The sequence below is a fragment of the Bemisia tabaci genome, chromosome 1 (genome assembly GCF_918797505.1).
Source record: "Bemisia tabaci chromosome 1, PGI_BMITA_v3".
Taxonomy (NCBI): Eukaryota; Metazoa; Arthropoda; class Insecta; order Hemiptera; family Aleyrodidae; genus Bemisia; species Bemisia tabaci.
In genome coordinates, this window is record NC_092793.1 from 8283132 (window position 1) to 8309468 (window position 26337).

The 26337-nt window shown below is 39.1% G+C and overlaps 1 protein-coding gene across 5 annotated transcripts in view; it reads right to left on the reverse strand.

Annotated features, from left to right (window-relative positions):
• Positions 1–26337, reverse strand: part of LOC109038954 (uncharacterized) — a 228798-nt gene that overhangs the window by 25099 nt on the left and 177362 nt on the right. For 3 of the 5 annotated variants that reach the window (XR_002009658.2, XM_019054234.2, XM_072306511.1), the window contains exons 2-4: positions 12053–12124; positions 4925–5008; positions 1828–1946 (exon numbers count right to left, since the gene is read on the reverse strand). Coding sequence is in view for 4 of the 5 variants with exons in the window: in XM_019054234.2 (XP_018909779.2) it covers positions 1828–1946; positions 4925–5008; positions 12053–12124 (275 nt within the window). In the remaining variant the exon portion in view is untranslated. The remainder of the gene's footprint in view (positions 1–1827; positions 1947–4924; positions 5009–12052; positions 12125–26337) is intronic. The other 2 variants (XM_019054239.2, XM_072306521.1) reach the window with 1 other exon arrangement.

The window sequence follows — 26337 nt, forward strand, 5'->3', positions numbered from 1 at the left end:
TTATGGAATATTACCATAGACAGAGAATATCTTTATTTCTTATGGTCTGTTCTCTAACTACAAACAGGGATGTTCTTTTTCGTAGATTTTTGCGCAGGTGGGAGGAGAAATACCGCTTGTTTACGACCGTGTTTTGACAAGACTCCGTACAGAAATACCAACTCTGGAGAATGCAGAAATACGTCAGAAATTTATGAACAGTCAAAGAGACTCAGGGAAGGACAGAGCATGCGGGCGGTACGCGAGCGCGGAAATGTGGTCGGCGATGACAGTGGCAAAGCGATAGGAGGCGTGAATGATCGATATTTCCTCATTTGAAGCCGTGATAAAGAATCGATTATTAAGGTGTTCGTCGTCAACACCTTGTTAATCGATCCTTTGACATAGGTTTAAATGGCAGATGAATCGATGTATCGCAAAGCATGCCACGCCACTGGGCGATGACTTATAGAGTCACCGTTGCAGGGTAAAATCGATCGAATGCATTAAGTTATTCGTGCTGTACTGCTAATAGAGAGCAGAATAACTGCAGAGCGTTGATAAGTGGGCACATTTATTTACCTTGAGAAAATAAGCATGAATGCGGAGCGATGCTTGGACGGTAGGATTGCCAACTATTTGTGTACAACTATTTATACAGACAGGGATGTTGGAGAAGATGAAAATGATTCGACTGTTGCTAGTGCTGTGCCGAGACAGTGCGCTCTGATGGCAAGTTCAAAGACCTGTCAGCTCATTTTCTTAGAAAAATGCGCCTAGTCACTTATAAGCCATCATTCAATCTAGCAACTAACACATTTCAAGGACGTCGCTCATTAGTTCCCGTATTGTCCGCCAGAGTTTAAATAACTCGGACGACCGATGAGTCCTCTAATCTTCTCTCAATTTATCATGACGATTTCTGGACACATTTTCACATCCCTAATTTAATCTGTATCAATCATCCGCCACGGCTTTTATTTGATTCTGCCTACTGCCTTCCTCTTGACCTGACCCTTGGTTTTTCACCACTGAGGTACCCCCTCTAATACTTGAAGTCCTTCATGATATTTTACTCCATTCAAAACATCTTAAAATTCTTAGTTTTCTTCACGAAAGAACGTAACTCCATTTCGATGTTGCCTTTCCATGCGCGAATTTTACTTTTACCAGGATAATTTTGGAAATCGTACATCGAAAATCGCACTGATTATTCTTTTGCTCTCGTGCGAAATTCAGAAAATTGTTGAACATAAATCGCACAGGTGTACTCCTGTAAAAAATTAAGTTGTTCGAGTCAATTTTGCAACCTTGGAATCGAGTTACGTTGCTTCGTCATGAAAACGAAGAATTGGTGAAAGTACTGCTTTCCTGGAAAAATTCCTCGCAGAAAGAGGACAAGCATATTAATAGGTTTTCTTCCTACAAAATTGTACGCAAATAAAGTCTGGCGTTAGTGGGATTAGTTGGTAGTTTCAGTGCGACATTAAATATCTTTCGGCAACTCTACTCATAGCTGGACTGCATTGTGCAATTTGGAACTATGAATGCTGGCTCTTCTGGAAAAACACTTATGTGGTTAGGGAAACGAATGGCACATACGTTGTTTTTAAACCGGGCTAGAAGTTGTAGTTCCAAACTGCAAAATGTAGTCCAGTTAAACCTAAAAGATCCCCGGAAAGAAGTTTTTTGGTTTTCATTTAAATATTTAAATAGGTAAATGCATTCAACCTTGACTTTAACCTACGGATCTCTCCTCCCCCTGAAGAGTTTAAACTTATTCCTTCTACTAAAAAAGGAACAAAAAATTAGGTAACGTTGGTAGATTTTTGGAGGAACTGCACTTACCTACTACTTAAACCCATATTGTGCTCTTGTGAATGAGGCAAATGCATTGATGACGGGTACCCGCCTGGATCATTCGGATTCATTGTCATCGGGTTCTGTGCTTGCGAATGAGGAGGTACCTGAACACAAAATAAAACAGGAGACATTAGTGATGCCATAAAATGCACTGCAGTGAAAAATTAACATACTTAAATTCCAAAATTTTACGCGTGTTATGGATCATTTGAATGTGTAACGAAGATCTAACCGATCCATCGCGAACGCGCGTAGGCCGTGGGCAGATCTCAGATTTCGCCCGCAAAATCTAGCGTATGCAACCCGGCTCACAGCGGAGTTAAAATAGTTGCATGTTAGGTTCGAACCCAACTTCGTATGTTCTATTATTGCTTTCCGCGATGTTCCGAGTTGAGAGAGCGTTCTGATATCTACAATTTTTGAAAAAAGCTTAGTTTCTATCGAAATGCTTACTCTAAACATTCTTAGCTCATTCACCTGAACCGCAAACTGATGGATGTGAACGTGACATAAAGCAATTGCAAAATTTCTACTTGAAAGTGGAATTTGAATGGAATCTATGAATCATATGGTAAGTTAAGACTCAAACAGTACTTCACCCTTACCGTAATTTAAATGAATTCCTTTTGATGTGAAGGAAGAGAGTTTTAAATTTAGGGACAGGAAAGGAAAATGTATTTTAAGTGAAATTCAACAATCTGATAGTGGTGATTCCAATTCTATACAGTTTTTACGAATAATAAAACGCCGATAATACTGCCCTGAGAAATTTTGCTTGCGGTACAGCTCTTGCTATGCATTTAATTTTCAGACAGTAATTAAAAACGCAAAACAGGATTTCGTAGAGCACAATTATTCATATTCAGTAAAGTTACCGAAAGATAGTTGGAAACTCTGGTCCGAATAGCGCTCACAATTTTGGCCATAGAATTTTAATACATTGCAGGATTTTTAAAGTCATTTCGTTTTACGAGCCTTGTACATTTGTGCGACGGTAGCCGATGTGGGCCATTTTTGCCAAGTAGTGCTGATTTTTCATCACTTTTCCCCATTTGAATCCATGTAAAATATCCACTTTTTATTCCACAATCTGGCAAGCTTGATAGAGACCGAGCTTTGTTCGGAATAGGTATTTTTGTTTCCACGTCCTTCACGGTACACTGACGGAAAAGAACGTTGTGCCACTGTAAATTGAGATTTCGTGACTCCTCCTGGTTCAGTTGCATGGATATTTACAAAAGCTGGATAATCGGAAATGTTCAAATAAATAATGTATAATTGGACGAGAAAAAGATAGAATTTTTGCAAAAGTGTGCCTGTGCGAAAGGGATTTGCATAGGTATACTTTCATGACTTTGATATGCACCCCCACCTTCTCGACTGTAAATTAGATGCCAGTACTTTGAGAGTGGGTAGATAAATGCATTTGACTACATTCGAGCATACAATTGACTTCATTATGTGCGGTTCTAGGAAATGCCGTGATAATTTTCACGGTTTGAAACACGCATGAATATTCTTGTCACTTAAATGAAATGTTCTCACAATAGCAGTCACTATTCTCTGAGCCGTCAGCGTTGATAAATGGAACAAGAGAGCTATTTTTTAAAATTACGAAGGAAAAAAATACACACTCCCACACGATGTAAATGTAGCCCCAGACAGAGTATTTAGTATTTTTACCCATGGTGGATGCCTTAAAAGATTAGGACATCACTGTCATTTATTTTAGCATAACTATGGTGGCTGGTTTCTCATTATTGCACTGACTTATTTAATATTGAATTTTTAATGACTAATCATAACTTATGTTCGGGAGGAGAAGAAAATTTGGAAAAAAGGAGGAAGAGAAGGAAAGGCGGCAAACGGTACGAAGAGATGCAGTATAATACTACTATTTGTTTATTTTACAGAGGTGCCTTAGCAACACTCATGTCTGAAATTAACAAAGAAGGAAAAAAGAAGAGAGTGGATTAAAAAATAAGCGACCAAGTACGAATGTGTCCACTTTGATTATATACAATATTTCTACAATATTATTAAATATATGAACGTATAAAGAAAATTAAGTACGAAGAACCTGAAAAAGTTAGATCAGAGAGTCTCTTATTACACGCTGCATCTTTGAAGCATATTCAACTCAAATATATTTCGTCGAGAAGATATAAGGTGTAATATTCGAGAGTATCCTCTCGCAATACAAGTGTTTCATAAATTCCCAGCATAGCTTCTTTTTGTTGAAAAATTTTGAATTATACTGACACGAAATTCTCGCGCCACGGGAGGAGGATGGATACTTTGAAGCAAAGAGAAAATTGATATGCCACATAAAAAAGAGTAGCTCAAGTTTGATTTGAAGTCGACGGAGCAAGCTTCGAAACTTGTTTGCGATTTTCGCGGGGATGAGGAAATTGTTCGGATGAGGACGAGGGGTAGAGAAGCGGGAAGGAAAAAGAATATGGAATGCATTAAAGGATGGAAGGTGAAAGCGGATAGAGGACAGGGAGAGAATCCGAAGAGACAGGAGTAGCAGCAACATCAGCAGCAGCAAGATTGAAGCAGTTTTATTGGGGATACTTCGCGAAAACTTTAGCGCTTCTTATAACTTGGAAATGTGATGGCTAAAGTTTTCGTTCAAAATAATTTTGGTTTTCAGATTTTATTTTTATTTCGTTCCCTTTCCTTTCGGAATCGAGTTTCTGTTGAGTAATATACGCAAGCAAACGCATTTCTGAAAGTTATTTTGCTTTTATTTTGTCGTTGGAGAGACTCGAATGTCTAATGCCGGTCACAATTTATTCCCGCCGCGCCGCGCCGCGCCGTCGATCCGAGCAATTTTCAGGCCATGAGAATTTTGCAGCTGTTCAATTCGGGACAAAACAGGTAAGTATTTCAGAATATGCACATCAATACGAGCAAAGTAGGTTAACACGTGTGTTCATTTAAGACAAAAAAGAGTATTCGGAAACATTTAAATTTTAAATTCGGGTGAGTTCAAACGAGAAATGAGTTGAATTGAATTACGACTAGTTTGCCACGTTTTAAAATTTAAAAAAAAGAAAAAAAAATAGGCTGTACTTACATTATTTTGTTGATAACTTAGTTGTGATTGGTTGTGGTGAGGAATGTCGAAATCTTCATCCCCAAAATTAGGCGTATGAAAAGTCTGTAACAATTACATAGGAAGTGTGTCAATTTCGATTTTACTTTATTTGGCGAGTGAAAACAATCAGCCTGCTTTTCAACGTTTAGGGACGAATTTTTTTTCTTCAATGTGTATTTAATTTTTAGCTTTCAAGTTAGAGAATTTTTTCATTTTTTCTTGTCTTGTTTTTAGCTTAACCGGATTTCGAGAACACCTCAAAATTCACAGATAAAAGAAATTCATTCTTCTTTTTTGTGGAGATCAAATTCTTACGGTTAGTCGAATGTTATAAACTATGGTTTGACTTAGAAAGTGCAAAAAAGTTTGAATCTCTCTACTCACCCTCAGTAATTTTTTTTTAAAATTATTAAATATTTATTTACAATATGAATATTTACCTGTTTCTTGGCCAAAAAATTAAGAAATAACTTGAAAAAACGAAAAAGGAAAAGAAAAAAGGAAAATATAAAATTATCAACTCATGAATAAACATTGAGAATTCAACGGCTACATTTAAACGTGGCAAACTAGACGGTAATTCAATTGCTCAAATAATTGAACTGCAAACATTCAATCGGGACAAGGTAAAGTACATCGTGTAAAATGAGAATTTTAAAAAGTTACAAACTTGAGAAAACACAATTTTAGAACTCGGAGTCTGCATAAAGTATTTTACTCTTGCCATGAGAAATAAGAGTAATGGCTCTCCTGGAATTAGCTATTCCAGTCATTGTCTTGTTCGTCATAAAATGTCTCTTGCTTATATACAATATGAAGCTTTAGAATAGAGAATGCAGGCTCCATAACTAATGCCGCCTCGACGAATGAATGACGTGCATCTTGGTGGATAATAATCAGCCGATCTTTTTATAGGTTCATCAAGAGAATGACGCATGACGAACTGAAGTCTGTCGGTTTGGAATAAACAAACGAGCGACCTCAGCTCACATCATCCGAGTTCTGGGTCATTTTCCTTCCTATTTTGACATCCAGCGAAAGTGACCGGGCGTGGTAACATTTCACTTTATCCATCGCTTTTCTACCGGCTGTGTCGTTGGATAAAGCAAAGGTAACAGCGAGAAACCAGGAGATAGTGACTCAGAGATCGAATGGATCGTATTCGATAGTGGTTCGATGTATCGTTTGCTTCAAAACAAAAGAACATAACCTCAAACAAAAATTTTACGATTTAAAGTTGGAAAATCTGAAGATGAGAAAATTCCTAACGATTTCGTTTTTCATTACCAGTTTGTATTCACAGGAATCGAAAATATAATACTAAAAACCCGCTCCCTCAGATTACTCAATTGACTTTTGAGGCTACGTTTACGTGTTGAACCAATCGATATCGATACAATCTCGTCTGTTTGATGTTCCGAATATGAGCCGTAGGAAAGGGGTCGTCCATAAATTACGTAACGCAGTGGTGGGGGGGGGGGCGAGGAGCACGATACGCCATTTTGTTTTTACGTGTTAACGGATAGGGACCTACGTCACAAAATCGTTACAAGGGGGGGGGGGGGGGGTCAAAAATGCCGATAAAGAGCGTTACGTACGTAATTTATGGACGGCCCCAAAGGCACCGAGAAATTTAAATGAGGAAGAATGAACATATCGTTTGTTTATTTGTTTTATCGGTGCGGATAGGAAAAAAAGCAGAGGAAACAAAGGAAAATAAGCGACGGGATGGAAAAATGGCAGCGAGAGAAAAGGGTCGTGTCGTGGGGCGGCGAAGGGTGCAGGGTTGAGCGGAGGAAATTCGGATGGTGGGGAGGAAAAAGGAGTTGAACAAAACAAACTGATTAAAAGTTTTAGAGTTATCAAAACAATAATTAATGAAACAAACACTAAAGCTCTAGTTGGGGATGCGGTGGGGCGAAGGGGGGCTCATTAGAAATGAAACTTTCTAGCGTTCCCCTCCCCATCTCCTCCCCGCACCGCAGCTTCTCTCCCCACCCCACTCCACCCCACCTCCCCGTATTCCTACTGACGTGCTGAAGGGGCGCAGGAAACTAGCGCGCAACTCTCCTCCTGTGTTGTCCTTCCTATAAACTTGAATCCAGAAATTTCGAAATATAATGGATCAATCCAGGGAAGCGAATCATCATACGTTTGCGCTACTCTGCCGTCCTACGTAAAAACGCCGTACAAGCATTCGAATGTCGCCAAATTTCTTCTTTGAAAATATTTATTTTGAAGAAAGTTAAGAATATTTCTCCTTGAAATTTTCAGGCTTTTTAGATCAATTTACGAACAAAGTCCTCTGAAAAATTGGAGAAGAAATATTCACAAATTTTCCTTGAAATTCGTGATTTGTAGAAGAAAATCTGGCAACGTCTGATGGCTCATACAGTGTTCGTACTTAGCACGGCAGTACTGGGAGTAGATTTCCACCGCTGTGCGCCTGTATGCTCCGTTTCCGCTATGTTGCCCATCGTGTGACCTTTCTAACATCAGTATTAAATTTAAGTACGATGACAAAGTCGAAGAACGCGTGTTGTGTCTCGATTTGCTGTTGTTCTATTTTAATTTTACAAAAAGGAAACTGATTTACATTACTCCGCACATTTTTCACAGATTTCTCTTCATCCTCTGCAAAATATTCTTTGGAAAATTCAAACGACGTAGTTTATTCGTTTTTCATCGCTTCAAGAAATAACGATGCACGTTAACTTTTTTAAACACTTAACTTACTTGCTTGTCAAGTTAAGTCTAGTAAGTAGATGTATACCTTCGTTGTTAACGCTGTTGTGTTTAAAACATTGATGCAATTAAACGGTATGAATTCTGCAGCAGCGTCGTGAGACTAAAGTTGCTCTCATTTTTCCTCTCCACACAGAATGAAAATAGATCCTCAAAACAGGATGTATTTCAACCAAGACATGATACAAGTGTGATGGGCAGGCGGAGGGGGGCGATCCAGAGGCGAAGCGTGCTTTGCGATTTATCGATTGATCTGTCATTTAAACCTATGGAAAAGGATCGATAACCAGGGTGTTGACAACGAACGCCTTAATAATCGATATTTTACCATAGCTTCAAATGGGGGAACATCGATAATCGATCATTCACGCCTCGCCTTTGCGGCGATCGATGGTGCAATTAACGAAGTTGAAATTTTCCGGCTTGTATTCGGATGGAATAGACCGTATTCGATAACGGTTCGATGTATCGTTTGGTTCAAAACAATAGAACATAACCTCAAACCAAACTGTAAGGATTTTAATTAGAAAAGCTGAAAATGAGAAATTTCCTGACAATTTCACTTTGCATTGGCATTCGGTACTCAAAAGAATAAAAAATCTGTTTCAAAAGATCCGTTCTCTCAGATTTCTGAATTTACTTTTGAGGCTATGTTTATGTTTTGAACCAATCGATATCGATACAATCTCACCCGTTTCATGTATCGAATACGATCTATATAACGAAGTTGAAATTTTCCGGCTTGTATTCGGATGGAATAGGATTTCCTCCGCGTTGACAGCGAAGGAGTGAAGGGTTCTGGCAGGAGCACAATGAGGAGGGAAAAATGCTTGCTTCGGTCAAACGGAGTTTAAATTAATTTCTGATATATTAACGAACGAGAGGCGGGGGCGGCCGGTGGACAGCTCGTCAGGAAGGCAAGGAGCATATAGATATAATAAATTGATAAAATGTTCTAGAAAGGAACATTGCAAAGAAATGATCGGGGCCGGATTAAAATAATACAAGATAGACGAAGGGATTGAATTAAATTATTACATTGTTTCGCTTCATGTTGGTCTTTATCAACAATCGTTAAACTGTCTATTTGGCTCAGACAATGGCTTGTATTTTACAATTCAGGTTTCTTAGTGGTTGAGCCTGGTTGTTGCAAGCTCTTGCTTTGGCTCTGTCTCTCTCTCCCTCTCTCACCCCCCCTTCCCCCGCCTCTGCCCCCTTGAAGCTGTCGCAACGTATTTTATTTGCTGAGCCTTTTACGGACCCTTTTTCAAGAGGCCCTTTTTTATCTGGCATGTTGACATGCATGTAAAGCCAATGCACTCTATCATTCGCCAGTAACAATGCAGCTCAACCTGTGTTGCCTGAATCGTCGGTTCTTGCCGTGTCGTCAGCATCATCGTCATCGTCATCTTCCACACTAGTTTTCATGCGTTTTTTAGTTCGAGTCCGACCCCTCCCCCCTCCCCCTCCTCCCCGCGAAAACATCGTTAAAGCTTCCGTGCAACACTCTAATTACATCCCAACACTCTGCCCGCTGAGGAAACCCTCATTATTTTCACCTTCTTTTACTTCTCTCCTTGCCGAGGGACAATATCTCCGGATTGCGATTCGACCTTCAGTTTTTTCGGATTTTACTTGCGATCTCTTGATGATGCACTGTTCTGAATCTACGTCAAATGCGTGCGTGCGTCGCGATTATTCCGTTAAAATTAATTTATTCTCATTGCTGAAATGGAGAGTTTGCACGCAATTTTTTTATTGTTTCACCTGAGAGTGCTTAAAGAGCTGATTTCGTAGTACTTTTTACAATTTTTTTCTGTAATGGGATTTAGTCCAAAACTTGATTTCGAAGTGAGAAAATGCACCGCCTTGTGACGTCATCTGGCGGCATTTCCCATTAAATCGTATGTATTTCAGCAAATTAGATATTTTCGTCACATCTCCTTCAATAATTGCTAGATTAACGAACCAATGGTATCCTCGTGTTCAGTTCACTCAGTAGTTTCCACTTCGACATGGAATTCTTCAAATTTCAGACATCTGCAAATTCTCCATTAGAACAAATGATGTCCATACTTGGGCCCAGATATTACTAGTTATTTTTAGTTTCGATCATATTGATACGGATTCAGCCAACAGGTGAGGGGCCGTCCCTAAATTACGTAACGCATTTTTCGGCATTATAGACCTCCATCCTCTTTGTAGCGCTTTTGTGACGTAGGTCCCTATCCTTTAACAGAACAAAATGGCGTGATACTCTCCTCGACCCCGAACCCCCCCCCCCCCCCCCACAGCGTTACTTAACTTAGGGACGGCCCCTGAAAAGCATCTTTCGATGACTCCAATGGTTATAAAATGATACTTATTGATTACTCGCTCCACCTGCCTCGGACTACCTCTGAAAAGTAAAGCGTGCAAATTCAAAACACTCTAAACGCTGAAGATTATGAACACTTTTCCTGACTGTAAAAGAACTTAAGTGACTTCATTTCATAATTTTTTAACTGAGGAATTTTCCTTGGATTTAGCCTTTATCGTACGGAAAAAAAAGAAATTAGGGCTGGGCCCTAGAATTGCTTTACCTCATATCCAATAGGGGTCATACCGAAACAGTCATTCTGTGATCACTGGGTTTCCATTGAAAAAAGAAACACTTGTGAAGCCTTTTGAACACCTGATGGTGCTCGGAATGTTTTGAAGTTCTTTAAAATGATTATTTTCAGCCTGACTTGGCATTAGAACCGGATGAATCACTCAAAACCGCTGGCCGCCTGGCAATGCCGAAACTTTCATCTTCTCGTCCCGTGAATTGGGTCAGCAACTGTTTTCTTATACTTAAGTCTTTGTAATTCATGATTTCAAAGACCGTTATTCATATCTACTCATTCCTATTTTGCTCTTGATTTGTTGCTTTGGTCATTTGCTATTCTTACATTGAATCCGCGGATGAAAGTTTATAGAGGTTACACGCTGTAGTGTGAATGCAAAACTATACTGCATGCATTGAGTCAATAATACGAAAACGTATCAAATATTAATTTTTGAAAAAAGATAAGTGCTAAGTATGAGGGTATAAGGCAGATCGGGCAATTATATCTTCAGGCGAAAAAAAGAAAAGAAAATATAGTAATTCAGTGACCCCGCAAAACAGGAAGAAGGAAACAACTTTGTGACATATGATAATCTAAGAAAGTAATTTTCAAATGTTAATAGTTAGATTTTGGAATTTCGGTAAATTTAAGGGAGTACCTAAACCACATTATGATCAAGAAATTCTGAGGGAATTCGTCTATAGCTAACATTTGCACAATTTTGAATAGTTGAGGTGTTAGTTTACTTTAGTGAGAAGGTTGTTGGGACTGTTGGGACTTTGGGCTAAAAATTTATTTAAAAAAAAATAAAAAATAAAAAAATCTAAAATTATGGGCTATCCAATTATCGCCATAAATTTAAAAGAAATCTGTAATATTGGCTGATTTTAGACTCCTTTCTGATATTGAAAAAAAAAAACATACTTGGGGAGTTTTGGTAACTGACACTCATTTGCTGTCGTAGCTATAGTTACATGTATTCCGATGGTTCCAGTGTAACACTAAAAAATAATCAAAGCAATAAAAAAAGATAATTATCTTCGGACGTTAGCATCTATTCTCGTCTAGATTGAAAAAATAGGTACCTGGCCGCTTGGCAATTAAAAAAAAAAATGCTACTTAAGAAAACTGAAATTTCACGGGAAAAGGGGTCAGTTGCCGTTATTTCCCATCTCATCTGCGAGATGACTCAATTCCATGCTCCAGTTTCCCGTTGGCGGCTCCAAAATTAATTTTGATTGATCTTGGGAGGACTGACTGCTCAGTGCGCGAGTTATAACATGAGTGATGGAGATTGGATGCCGTGCGAGATAATTTTGTATGTGCGCGCGCCTGTATTTAACTGCCCCCGCCTCCCTACTACCCTCTCCGGCGCCAGCATGGATGAAAGATACAGCTTCAATCCCAGTTGCCTATTCGTGCCAATATCATGTGAAAAAGGGTTAACATTCAGGGCGGAAAATGTCCGTCCTTTTTTACGATTATCAACGGAATCTCATCGGATAAGCAACGGAAACTCATCGGATGATCAACGGAAACTCATCGGATAATCCACGGAAACTCATCGGATAATCCACGGAAACTCATCGGATAGTCAACGGAAACTCATCGGTTAAAGTGATCGTTCTCCGGGCCAAGTCCAAAATTAATAAGAGCAAGACGTCAACAATGATGTATGATTACAAAAATTTATACTGTACATTAGATCAATAGTAATTCTTAGAGAAATGAATCATGCCGTAAATTCGTGATTGATCAAATTTAAACTTACTTGGTCATTCATATTTGAGAATCCGTTATTGTGAGGTACTGAGAGTGACAAATCTATATTTTCGCTATTTCTCTGAAAGCAAAAACAGACAAAAAAAACAAATGTTACTGGAAATTTGAATGATACATGAGCATACTTAAAAAAATTTTAAAATTTTTTAAAAATTTATGAAATGCAAAAAAAAAAAAAAAAAAAAAAAAAAAAAAAACCAGGACTGATTAATATTTCAGTAGTTATGGCTTAGATAATCGTTTTATGTGATGAGTACTTTTAGGCGACAAAGTGTGAAAAATATGGGACGACTTTATCATCGTGAATTTTACTTCAAAGCAGTTTTCGAAACACATTACATCGATAGAAGTTTTGCCTTCAAAATGTAGGATGTGCTCATGATCTCAGCGAGATGATAGTATAATTAAAAAATCTGATCAATGAATATCACGGAAAAACACGACTCCCGCTGAAAGAGATTGACGGCAAAAAGAGCCTACACGGTTGCGAAAAACATAAGCAAGCAATTTATTCCTAACTAAAATTGGCTGCATTCCAAGATATAGCTTGTCACGTCGTTTCTCTAAAGTTGTAGGTCTTTAGACAATAAATATGACGATGTCAACGAGAGTGTAGGGATATGCAGGGAGGATGCATGCATTTTTCTACCAGTGAGTGGATGCAGCTTTCGACGAAAAGTTGAAAAATCAATATTTAACTTGCGCGGAGAAGATTCAAAGGCCGGAGCGTCTCGGATTATTTATTTTCATGCATCGATCAAACGGCTCCGACTTACAGTACTCCTTTGTTCCACGAGGCATACTCCCACCCAATGTGAGGCTTGGTCGATGATGTAGTTGGACTCACCAACTCTCAGAAGCTGTTAGAATACACATTTCAAGATTTAAGGAATTCCCTTACTTCTTTCTCCCTTTCGTTGGAGAATTTGCAGGTTTCTGAAGTTTTGTCGTGCTTAATTGGAGAATGGAATGAACTGAACGCAAGGATTCCCGTGGTTCATAAATAGAACGAATATTGGAAGGAGATATAACAATATGATCTGATCTGCTAAAATATATGTGTTTGAATGTAAAATGCCGGAAGCAAACTCTTGACCCTATTTCCTAAACTTATACTATTATCTTATTAACTATCTCCTTACTTTACTTGTCTCTTTTATTATCATACACATTATGTTATCACTATATATAACTTATATCTATCATCACCTAAGCAAATTAGTAATAAGATACGCACATTACAATTTCTGTAAATATGTACTTACTGAATACTATTTCGCTTGACAAAAAAAAAAAAAAAATGTAAAATGCCGCCAAGTGACGTTACTGAGCGGGGCATTTTCTCACTTTTGAATATATTTTTAGACTACTCCCCGAATTAGAAAAAAGTATAAAAATACTGCAAAATCAGCTCCTTCAGCAGTCTCAGGAAGCAATAAAAAAAAATAAGTGCAAATGCTCCGTCGCCTATAATTAAAAGAAAATCCGGCATGTTGGGTTCAAAGACCATTGAATCAATACTTTTGATCTGAGCTAAAGAACTGAATAAAACCGCCACTAAAGAAAAGTGCTTAAATTTTGGTTTAAATCGCGGTCAAGAAGCGTGTCAATTATTTTCCGCTTGCTACCTACTTCAAAATAGCTGATGGTGCAATTCATCAATCTATGTCTCAAGAGTATATTATAGAGACTGAATATGTTTAATTTTCCCTTAAATTTTTTAAACAGTAAATCTCATTCCCACGGGTGCGCATAGTTCTTTTCAATATTTAATTCACATCTTCGAGCCGATAGCTGATCAAAAGTTGGCTCAAGTCACAAAATCTATTTTTTAGTGACAAAATTCACCCGATGATCGAGAAAAAAGGTAACATGAGGATGAGTGCGTGTGTAATGAGTGTTGCAAGTAACCTCAAACTTGATGCCTTTAAAATCATGGCAGTTGATTTAAGACTAGATGTACGTGGTGAAAATATTTCCCGCTGGTGGCAAAAGACATAAACTGAAGGGTCCTAGGGCAGACGTGATGCGTTTAAAGATGATTGAGATAGTTTGTGACGTCTCTGAATCTGAAATATGCGCGAGAATAAATATTGATTGTTGGAGGAACAATAAATATTAGGATGAATAATACGGCATACACGGAACGGAATTAGCATATATTCATCGTGAAATTAGATTAATGCCTTCTCAAAAGCCGCAAACCAGTTTCCAGCTGAAAAGAGTGTTGCGCGAAAGATTCTTGGCATACCAATGCTTCGTTGAGCGTTGGCAATAGCTGTTATAGATCTTTTGCGCAGGGAGCAGGGGGAGGGGGAGAGAAAGAGAGGCAAAATGAGATTCCGAAAGCAGGAGAGAGAAAGGATCATTTCTATGCTTTTGCAATGGGAAATGCATTTATAATCAATACTATTCAAAAGGGGGTTCCATGTTTGGAAAGAGCTAACTTCAACTGCTGTTAATAAAATACAGCACAAGTTTATTCTTCTTGCGCGCTTTCACTTCTATCTCCTCCTCTCCCCTCTCCGCCCCCCTCGCCTGCGTCCCCTCCCCCTCCGTCGCTCCCCGCCCCCCTTTGCTCCCTCTCGGCTCCACCACTCTCCGCGCATTCCTACCGCGGCCCTTTAATGGAAAAAGTTCGGTTAAGTAAACCGAAAGTGGTTCATGCGGCCACGAAATACCAATTCAACTACAGTATTTGCCTCGACTATCCGAACCAAAGCCAAAGCGCTCAATAGAAACGGTCGTTGCGCATATCAGCCTGCTTGCCTGGAAACTTTCATAATTTTCATGGATCCATATGCGTTACGTTCCGTTGACGCGCAACCTCTTCCCTTCATTTCCGGCCAAGTTCCTTCGTTCCTTCCGCTCGGCTCGAAATGACAGCGCAGCCTAACTTGCCGGCTCACGGCTAAGAACTTTTCCGGGCCCACGCCAAAAGCAACTTTAATAATCTTAACTCGCTAATGAGAACTTGTTCCGTTTCCAGTGTCACCTGTACGCATGCCCTCGTGTTTCACTCCGGGATGCCCAAAATAAAAGGGAGGATCTGAAAAAGACCAGCAGTCAACACCTAAATAATTGATCTTTTACCATAGCTTCAAATAGGGAAATATCAAAGAAAAAAAAAAAAAAAAAATATTACTTTGAAAGGTTTTAAAATCGATGTTTTTCACCCCCATGTTCACAATACATACTGTACATATAGGTCGCTTTTAGCACTCCCTCGCGCTCTACGACTCCTAACCTCCACTGCTCTCTGTCGAACCATACGCCTCACAAGCCGTCGAGCCCCAAGGTTTGTGGTGCGACAGAGACGTTCACAGTTATTTCTTAAAAATGCCTTCGCAGCAAGAAACAGGCTAGATTTGCCACTGATAGCCGTACTCGTGAACTGTAATATCATCAAAGTTTTTGTTCGTGCTCTATATTTTCATAACAATCTAGCTATTCTCCATAACTGAGTACTTTGAATTTGGCGCAGAGTTGACCACAATTGAAGTGCTTTTAATTCAAAGCTGTGTCTACAAAATGCAGACTATATATAAACCACGGACTTGAGAGAATGTTCGATAAGACAGCGAGGTAGGCTTTTATATGATTTCGTTTAATTGGACTGAATCGGACGTATTTCTATCCAATGGAACTATGAGCATTATGACGTGAGCCCTGTTATGCACATATTCTTATGGGTCTCAAGGTTCATGTCTTAATACACATAGTTCCGTTTGATAGAAATACGTCCAATTAAGACGTCAGAGCGCCACCGTTGTCAATTAGTACATATTGCTATGATTCTATCATTTGATTTGCTTTTTTTAGGACTCATTGCACATTAGCGGAACCTCTGTCATTGGCGTCAGAAACATATTAAACATAATTGATGATAATAATTCAATATTAAGTCTTGCAATACGTCCGATGACGGACGTCAGATCGAATTTAAATCACAAATCAACGCCTTCATTATAAAAGATATTAGTGATGACGTCATCGTAGGGGTTTTCCGTCAGGTGCGTTGTTAAACTCAACAACGCCCAACGATTTGCCCAACAACTCTTCGATTGTTAGGAATATTGGTCGGGCGCTGGGATCTTGATTTGTAATTATTTACGTTCATTAAAGACGTCACAATGACGTATCGGTCAGTTATGTTGAGATGACGGTAATCGCAGCCATTTTTGTTGGCGAGTTCGCGACGATTTTTTAGGGTTTAATAACACGTCTACTAAATTAGATCCAAACAATAACAATAACAATAACACAACCTCTCTCATTGCTACTTACAGGGTGTCTACTAAAACAGGCTGGTCAAAAACAAGTGCTTTTACAGTACTTTTTCAGTACATTCTCAAGAAATTCAGTACCTCCTCCAACAGAAAAATTCCGTACTTTTTCAGTACCTTCATTTGATAAAATTAGAAAAATTTCAACAATTCGAAATTGCGACAAAAATGACAAAAATAAAAAAATTCCGGACCTTTTGCGGAATTTCCGCACTTTTTCAGTACTTCCGGACCGCCCTTAAAAAAACAGTACTATTTCCGGACTTTCGGAAATTCCGGACTTGTAGACACCCTGTACCTATGAGAAAGAATCTATGTACATCGGTGGCGAGGCGTGAATGATTGATTTTCGATATTTCCCCATTTGAAGCTATAGTAGAGAATCGATTATTAGGGTGTTGGTTGCGAACACCCTCTTCATGGATCCTATTCCATGGTTGAAATGGACGTATTTCTGTCAAACGGAACTATGTGCATTACGACATGAGCCCTGAGACCCATAAGAATATATGCATGACAGGGCTCACGTCATAATGCACATAGTTCCGTTTGACAGAAATACGTCCAAATGGCAGATCAAAACGCGCTTGCTCCCGGCGACACCGAGACTCGAAAAATCGGTCATGATCGAATATGACGCGCGCACGACCAAACCTAATAAGTCAGAGGGAGGTAGTAGGGAAGTGGGAAGTCACAGGCAGAAAAGAAAATCGTGACCGCCACCTAATTGAGACTGGGATTTTTGTGGTAACCGTTTATTCTAAACAACAATTATTGTTCTTAACCGAAAGGGAAAAAGAGACTCGAGCTTTTCCTGCGATTCGTGACTGAAATAATCCCCTCCTTCTGTCACAAGGAGTCGGGGTCAGGAAGGATTTAACCATCCGACTTCGGTACTTTTTTTTCATTCGTGCTCTGTTGATTCTTCTTGCAGGCTGACTCTTTCAACGAAAAATCAGTGGTGAGGCATGAATGATCGATTATCGATATTTCTCCATTTAAAGCTATGGCAAAGAATCGACTATTAAGGTGTTCGCTGCGAACACCCTATTTATCGATCCTTTCCCATAGGTTTAAATGGCAAATCAACCGACATTTCGCAAAGCACGCCACTGCGAAAAATTGTAAGTAATTGGATCGTGTTTGGCAACGAAGACAGTGGCGTAGCGTGCTGTGAGATATATCGATTGATGTACCATTTAAACCTAGGGAAACGATCGATAAACAGGGTGTTCGCGAGGAACACTTTAATAATCGATTCTTAATCATGGCTTCAAATGAGGTTATATCGATAATCGATTTCACGCCTCGCCAGCAGCAAAGAATGAAGTTTTTGGTAACGGAGGGGCCCGCTTGTCGAAGAATTTCTTTTCCATTTCTCATGAAGACAAGTTTTCATTTCAAATTTAATTTTAATTCTAGAGTTTCATTTGTATCATAAAGTAAAATATAATTCATAAATTATTATTTTCTTCCTTTTCAATATGGAACAACATATGGCTTCCCTGTCCTGCATGCAACTGGAGCAAAACCAAATCAGTGAGAGGAGTCAACTCTGCCATATTAAGGAAAAATGTCGCATGAACATTCGCACGTTGTCAAATTTCCCCTCATAAAACATCAATCTTCATTTCTGCGCATAGAATGGGACTGCATTTAAATGGCGGAAAGTGTTAAGCACGATAGAGAATCTTAAGCCTCTATCTAATTCATCGATTTCATTTAAATTCCACATTCGAATAGCAAGTTTGCATTTGCCTTATGCCACGTGCACTTCTACTAGCTTGCGGTTCAGGTGAATGAACTAAGAATGTTTATAGAGTAGCGTTTTGATAGAATGAAAGCCTTTTTAAAGACATCGTAGGTAACGGAACGCTCTTTCAACACAAAAGAACGCAAAGAACAATGGAAGAATATGCGATGTTGGGTTCGAACCCAACATGCAACTATTTGAACTCCGCGGTGGGCCGGGTTGCATACGCTAGATTTTGCGGGCGAAATCTGAGGTCTGCCGACGGCCTGCGCTCGACGCGATAGGATACGATGCGATCCATGTCAGGGCAAAGCGTGAATGATCGATTATCGATATTTCCCCGATTTGAAGCTATGGAAATTTGACAACTCTCGAATGTTCATACGGCGTTCTTCCTTAGCACGGCAGAACAGACGTTACAATCGAGGAAACACTAGAGCACCTGTGCCCTAACGGAAAAGCCGTGGGCAGATCTCAGATTCCGCCTGCAAAGTCGAGGGTATGCAACCCGGCCCACCGCAGAGTTAGAATAGTTGCATGTTGGGTTCGAACCCAACTTGGACTGTCCTTCCATTGTTTTAGCGCTCCGTTTTTATTCGACTGCAGACTTCATCTTTCGGAAAGGCATCTCAGTTGGTTTATATCGCGTTCTTCTGTTAGTAATGTTTTTTTCTCTGTTAACTGAGGAGCCTAGAGGAAGTTACACCAGATACTCTCAGTGATTCCAGTTTGAAAGGAAGTTATTGAAAATGTAAAATGAATTTTAAACAGGAAGTCGCATTATTTCAGTTTGTTTTTTGGTGAAGAGAAAGACTGGGGTAGTATACTTATTACGCTATACTTGGCTCTGACGAGTGCCTAAAATATTCGTTCCTTATCGGAAAATGTAGCCTACATGTTCAATCCTCTTCTCATGATCATGGCATTGTGCTTTCGATTTTTATGCTGAATTGCACTTCCTCAAACTTTGCCGATAGTTCTCTATCAGGCTGAGCAGCTTGATTCCGTTTCTTTGTCGGACCACTTGAGAGCAAGAAACTTCTATTTGATGGAAAAAGTTTAATAAGAGACATTGCAAGGTCTCAGGCTAAGCATGGGCGATTGCGACTTTAATGAGAAAGAAAAGGGACACTCACTTCCAGCAAGGAATGGCAAATTTAGAGGGTAGGGGAAAGAGAAATCATAGATTGGGTCCGTCATGCGGAACCGATTCTTCATTGACGGTAACGGAGGACTAAACAATGGATCAAATTAGTTTATCCAACATGATTTTGACACCAAACCTCATTCCGAAAATGAAAAATGAAGAGATACGCCTCGAAAGTTAAGATCTTAGCTTGATTAAGTTACAAGCGGTGGAACTTCCCTCTATCTTTGATCTAGGAGAATTTTTCAGAGATTGGATGGGGGGGGGGGGGGCATAATCGTCATTCCACACCGTTGCCAAAAATCTAAAAATATTATCTCACAAATACGAGTTAGCTGTTCACATATTTATCAGTGGTTGAGATCTCTGAAAAATGTAACTCATCGTTATCGGTTCGAAAAATCAAGGAAAACCTCCTGGCGGCCGAATCTAATTCTCAATTTTCAAAGTTCCGCAACTCGAGCATTAGCTTTCGATATCACAATCAATTGTTTCACCTGCAAAAAATCAACCAACAGCTTGTGTTACTTCTTGTTTTACTTCCAATATTAACACAAGCATTGGCGGATCCAGCAGACTGGCAACATTGCCTTTTCTCCATTTAAACCTATGGAAATGTATCGATTCTTGGAGGGGCCAGGTGCTTCGACAAGAATCGATCATTTAGCATAGGTTTAAATGGAAGAAATCCGGTGTTGCCAAATTGTTGGATCCACCTCAGAAAACAAGATTTTGGTTCCTTTTCCTTACTGTGTACCTTGAACGAGACAGTCGAGTTTTCTTTGCAGATCAGGAACCTCTGCGAAATGGACGGGGAAACTTGGCAAGAAGGCGTTTCGAAGGTTGACTAGGAGCAGAGATGGCAACGGTGGGGTAGGAGTGAGTTCAAGGCACGATTTCAACAAAACCGGTATAGTAACAGAGAACTGAGAAAAGATTCTCACATAGTTTGCTCACGACCGAGCCAGCAAAGAAACGCTATAACGAGTGAAACGCTTTATGAAAATGGTTAAAAATAAACCAAATTCTACTTTCAAGTTTCCATCCCGAGGGTCGAGGACCTGATTGAGTGGGGGTGAAGGGGAGGCAAGCTTCAGGAATCGCTCAGAGGAGAGGCGTGAACGATCGATTTTCGATATTTCCCTATTTTAAGCTATGGTATAGAATCTATTATAAAGGTGTTCGTTGCGACCACTCTGTTCATCGATCCTTTTTCATGGTTTGATTGGCAGATCAATCGATGAATCGCAAAGCACGCCACACCACTGGAGGAGAGAAAGAGGAGGCGCAGAAAAATAAGGACGGGTCGGTAAATTAAATTTAAATGTATGCCGAGTTGATACATAATTATATCCATATACAATAGCCTCTTTCTCCTACGGCTTGACATCACTGAGTCGACTAATGAATTCTACATCAATTCTGGTTGTCATGGTAACTCTGTTTGTTGAAATAATTCATTTATTTTTGTTTGAATCAATTTATAGATTCTTTCTGCAACTTTTCTCCGACTCGCAGCGCACTCGTTCGAGTTCAACTCCTGAAAATGGCGGGCTAAGCAAACAGCCCGACTCAAATCGACTCGGTGGCTCACGGATTACTCCGAAAATTCACCCAACTCACAATGAGTTCGACTGTGAAGCTCACGAAAATTGGGCCATTCGAAAGACTCCAGCTCATTGGAAATTGTCGCAATACAAATAGAGCCTTTAATAAACGTATCATACTACTACTACTCCTATCTTCTTTACGATAATTTTTTCAATTTTCCTCGTGTAAAGCTTACCTTCATTTACGTGATGAAAAATATTCAATTGGGTTACACGAGTTCTGTCGTGCGTCGTACGAACTGAATCATTTAGCAAGTTGAATAATGTACTTCCAATAACGATATCATTGGAGGTATTTTTTGAGCGATTATGTTAATAGAAAATACTTCAAATACGTGTTCAATTGATATTTTTATACGGGAGTAAAGAGGGACTAATATCATGATTCATGATAATGTAATAAACCAATCCGCTAGTTTAGTGAGCTCTTGCTGGAGGAAGTCCTTTGCGAAAAAATAATCATTCATTGTCATCAAAGCTCATTGTCATTCAAGATGCGCAAAAAAACGAATCATAGATTTAATTACAAAAATCAATTACCGACCAACGACCTAGTTTAGTGCTGAACGGAGACAAGAGTTCGAAGTAGGACGATGCAATTGTATTAAATCCGTTTATTTTAAAGCAAATCACATCGTTTATAACCACTCACATTCCTGCGCAATGCGATTTACGAGGAGCTTTACATACGAGAGTTGATTGATCCCATGTATACTGGATACTGATCGGCGTTTTTGGTAAAAAAAAAAAAGAACATACGAAAGAAAAAGAAAATAAAAAAGGGAGTTTGCATGATTTAAAGTTATGAGGTAAATCACGTAGAAATGTGCCCGCATGAAAGGGAGGGAAGAATGTGAACGAAGGGATATGAGCAGATAAAAGTGGTGGAACGAAAAAAGTGGGCAACTGAAGATAAATGGGCCATAAAAACTGAGTGAAAAGTAGGTATGGTAGAATGAATAAAATGACTCACAAAAATATATTAAAGGATATTGATGAGACATATTTAACTAATAGATGTATATGAAAGCTATAAATAAAAGAAGAAGGACGGTGGTTGGGAAGGAAAGTTCCGGATTGTTGACGGGTGGTTGAGGTTGGAAGGGAAATCGATGAAACGATGACTTGGGCTCCCTCGCCACTTACCTCGTCTACAAGAAAAATATTCTCAAGAAAAACAGGAATAGCAGGGACACGAAATATGGAAAAAAGACGAGAGAGAACGAAAATAAAGGAGAAAACAACAAGAGGAACGTTATTGCTTGAGTTTTGTCAAGTTCAATTCTTTTCCTTTCTCTCGGTCAAACTGATTTGTATCCTATTCTTGTTGAAACTATTTTGTCTAATTTCTCTATCATGCTGGCTGTTTCCAACTCTTTTTACCGCTCGATAAGTTCACCAAGTTTTCCTCTCGTATCATCCCCTCGTTCGAAGAGTATAAGGTAATTCCATGGAATAAATTCTTCCTCAGACCGAGTTTGAAATGATGGCTACCGAGGAAAGGACACACATTTTTTCTCTCTAGTCGCAGTTAATAAAATAAGGATAATTTGAAAGAAAGATATAAGAAAACGAACGGAGGCAAAAGAACATTACACATTCTGAGAGCACATATCCATGAAGTAATTAAAAGTTATTGCTTCATCTAGTCGCTTAATCTTACTGCGTTTATACCGTAAAAAGTATATAAATGACTGGTCAATTATTCATTGTTTAAGTATTGAGAAGAAATTCTCTCGAAGGAGCTTTGTTGAACAGTCTCATTGACATGTTGTGAGCGAAGATATTGATCAGGATTTAAAAATTGTAAAAACGGGTGAAAATATTTGATGCATTGAAACCTGAAATCACGCATGAAAAAGTAGAGGCTATCAAGTGCGTTATCTTAATGTTCATCAGTTCAAAATTTTGACGCAACCCCTATCTTCACTCATGACCGTCCCTAGAAAATATTGCAGCACTTTCTTTGCATTGGCAATTTTTTTATTTTTAAAACGTGCACAAATACTCTTTTGTGCTTTCACCAAGAAAACAACGGGGATTTAAGAGGTCTCACCTGATTTTTCATTTTTGTTTATTTATTTTTAACTCAGAAGAAACTCTTCCTCCTTAGCGTTCCTGTGGATTTACTACTTAATGGAGCCGCTAGTTTTTTTTTTTTTTTTTTTCATTAGGAGGGCCGGGTTCAATTTTAATCGAGAAACCAAGATAAGCTCAATATTGGGTACGCAGTCAAGTCAAATAATAGTACATGATAGCGTGAGCGTTGATTGTTGATCCATTGACTGCCCCAAAACGAAAACTCCTGTAAGCCTTGCCGACCTTTTTTCCGCGGAGTTCAGCTCTCATAACCTCACAACTTCACCACCCATCATTTATCTGTACGCACTCGTAAACGTCAGCCATTCAAACCAACATGGCCACCTCTTCTCTTTTCGCTCCTCCTTCCGTTAAGTTCTCACACCTCCAAAACACCCTTCATCGTATTTTTCCCACTAGGCGCTATGACCGACAAATATTCTCAGAATATACATACGTCTTTTGGGTGCGAATTGCAAGATTCTTTCAAGGTAAAACTGATACAGGCCCAACACCAAATTATTCGAATACTCAATAATTAATCTCAAGCAAGCTGCCTGTGGTTTTTCCGTTTCATTGGAATTTCTCAGATTTTCAAATCGGCTGATCCTTATACCAAATCCTACCAAAATACGCAAATCTTTTTCAAAATGCGTTACCGTTAAGCTCAAGCTTCCTGCTCTTCACTAAGTGTAACTATGTGTGTTCGTACTCTAAGGATACCCTTCCGTAAGCACCGTAACGTTAACTGCAACTTCCCCCTCTTATATACGTCATATATCGACGGTGAAACTACCAAACCACGTATCTCGTTTGCGGTGTTTAAAAATCTACGCTCGCATTTTATTTTTTTGAAGTAGACCAAATCAATATCATTCCTTGAAATTTTCACAGAATTTTCTCCGCACGAAGAGGAAAAATCACAGAAATTTTCAAGACTAGACGTTAAGTAGTTTTTCATTTAAAAAATAAAGTATGACAGGAAGTCTGCGACGTCGCAAACCGAGATACGTGGTTTGGTAGTTTCACTGTCGATATACGTTTAAGCTCTCCGCGGGAATTCGTCGGATCACTGCCGATTCGAAAAATACGCTGATGATTTGAAAACGCCTTCAAATAACAATGTAGGCAAAATTAACTACCTTCAGGCGCGAATAGTTATCTACTCAGATTTTCTCACCTATGAATCGAGGATTGCAACTTTTCCGGCAAATAAAGTTTGTTCCAATGGCGAAGCGTGAATGATCGATTATCGATAATTCCCTATTTGAAGCTATGGCAAAGAATCGATTATTAGGGTGTCCGTTGCGGACACCCTGTTTACCGATCCTTCTCCGTGGCTTTAAATAGCAGATCAATCGATACATCGCAAAGCACGCCACGCCGCTGGATTGCGCGAATATTGCTCAGCTTGGGAAGTCAGGAGAGTTGTTTTCCATTTAGTGAAATGTCAATACTATCCGGTATGAGCTGATGGCCCCAACCCTTCCTCGTCAAACGACTTTTTTAAAAGGTCGCAAGAAGAAATAGGGTTGAGAACACTGAGCAAATTGCCTTGCGCAACCTTCAATTGATTTGAGAGGCTTATTGAAAACCAGCGTCTGCGAGAAAAAACTTCTGTTTAGTAGGAGAAAGAAGTGACTAAAAATCATAACATTAATTAGCAGAGACGTAAAATACTGATGTTTCTTAGAAATCAGCGTTCCGGAAAAAATGAGCACGGGCGTGTTGGATTATAGGGGCATTTCCAATCAATTGTGGTAGTACCCCAATTAATTGCGGCAGTATACCCCAATAAATTAGATTATTGGCCCAAATGTTGCGGTACTACCACAATTAATTGGAAATGTCCATATTATCCAACAAATTGGGGCAGTGCTACAATTTTAGGGGATAACCCTTGACGCTTTTTCTTTCGTGTTGAAAATGGGATTCATTGTCCTATTTTAGACGCCCTATGATGATGTGTGCATCAATAAGGACAAAGATATGAAATGAGCATGAAAGTCGGAAAGGTATCGCATAGAAACTTAAATAATACTTATTATAAACGTATTTATAGTCGTGACGCCCGAGGTTGTTTAAATCAATCGTCAGATTTTACGGTAAGATTAAATATTTTCATCTGAGAAAGCAAAATAAAACTGCTGGCACTTGAAGCACGGGCGGACAAGTAAAGTCGCATTGTTGTCAGATTAGTCTTTCTAGTAAACTATTCTGTCAAAATATTCGTCAATTAGATTACATGCACTCAAAAAACCACTGATAACACTAATTCCTTAAACCGTCAGATTGTTAATTTAGCAAAATAAAAGATTAAGGGGGTAGGGTACGTATTAATTAAAACACTCCTCTGAATTTTCTCCCACGCATTTCATGCTGTGATGAAACGATACCGTCTCCTACGAGAATGAGAAGGCCGTAACTGCTCAGTTTTGTGACGTCGAACAAATACTATTTGAAAATGGAACCACGCACAGGGCATAGAGTAAGTAGCGAGCTAAAAGAAGAAAAGGCAGGATGGCAACGATGAATTCTGAAGTAATCAAAGCGAGAAATATGGCCGGCGGCTGTAACATCATGACCGGGTCGAGATCTGCGCGACTGACTGCCTACTGAGTAGGTATCGAAACAAAACATTCCCTGAAATGAAGGTTAGCAACCATATTGCGTACGAGTAATGATGGGTATTTTTGTCGGCAGCACGACCTCATGAACGAGTAGTGCGATAGATCGATATCGAGTCCATTCTACCGTGACTGCTCCAGAGTTAAGGCGCGATGGATCGAATTGCCAAGACGGCGGTATCGCACGGCGTTTGCCTCCATTTCTGATGCACTTAGGAAATTTGTAGCTATTTAATTGTGCTCAGTTGCTCAATCTCTCAGTCCCTTTTACGTCCAGCATCTGCGGACCTCCGCAGACGTGAAAATGAAAGAGATAATGACTAATTGAAGAAATGTTATGTCTTCTAGCTCAGCTAATTCGAGTAATTGAGCTGAGCTCAAAAACTGATGATTCGGGCCGGAACACCATTTAAGTTTACTCATGCTTCAGGATTAATGAGTTGAAAGATGGGTTTAGGATGAAGATGATGGAAAATTCAATCTTAAAAAAGAAATAAAAAATATTAAAATTGTCTTTAGGTATTAAGGAAATAATAAATATTGAAATTGTCTTTCGGCATTTCTTATCTTATATGCGGTCATTTTGCACTCTATTTCTACAACGGAAAAACGGGACGGATGGGTTACGAATACAACGTATTACCTTTTAATTTTATTCGTGGATTTTTTTTTTTAAAAAAAATTGAAAATTTTCGCACAAAAATGTTACTAGATTTGACTGTTGGACGAAACTAACTTCATATCAACATAAGCTACAAAACCCTGAACAAAT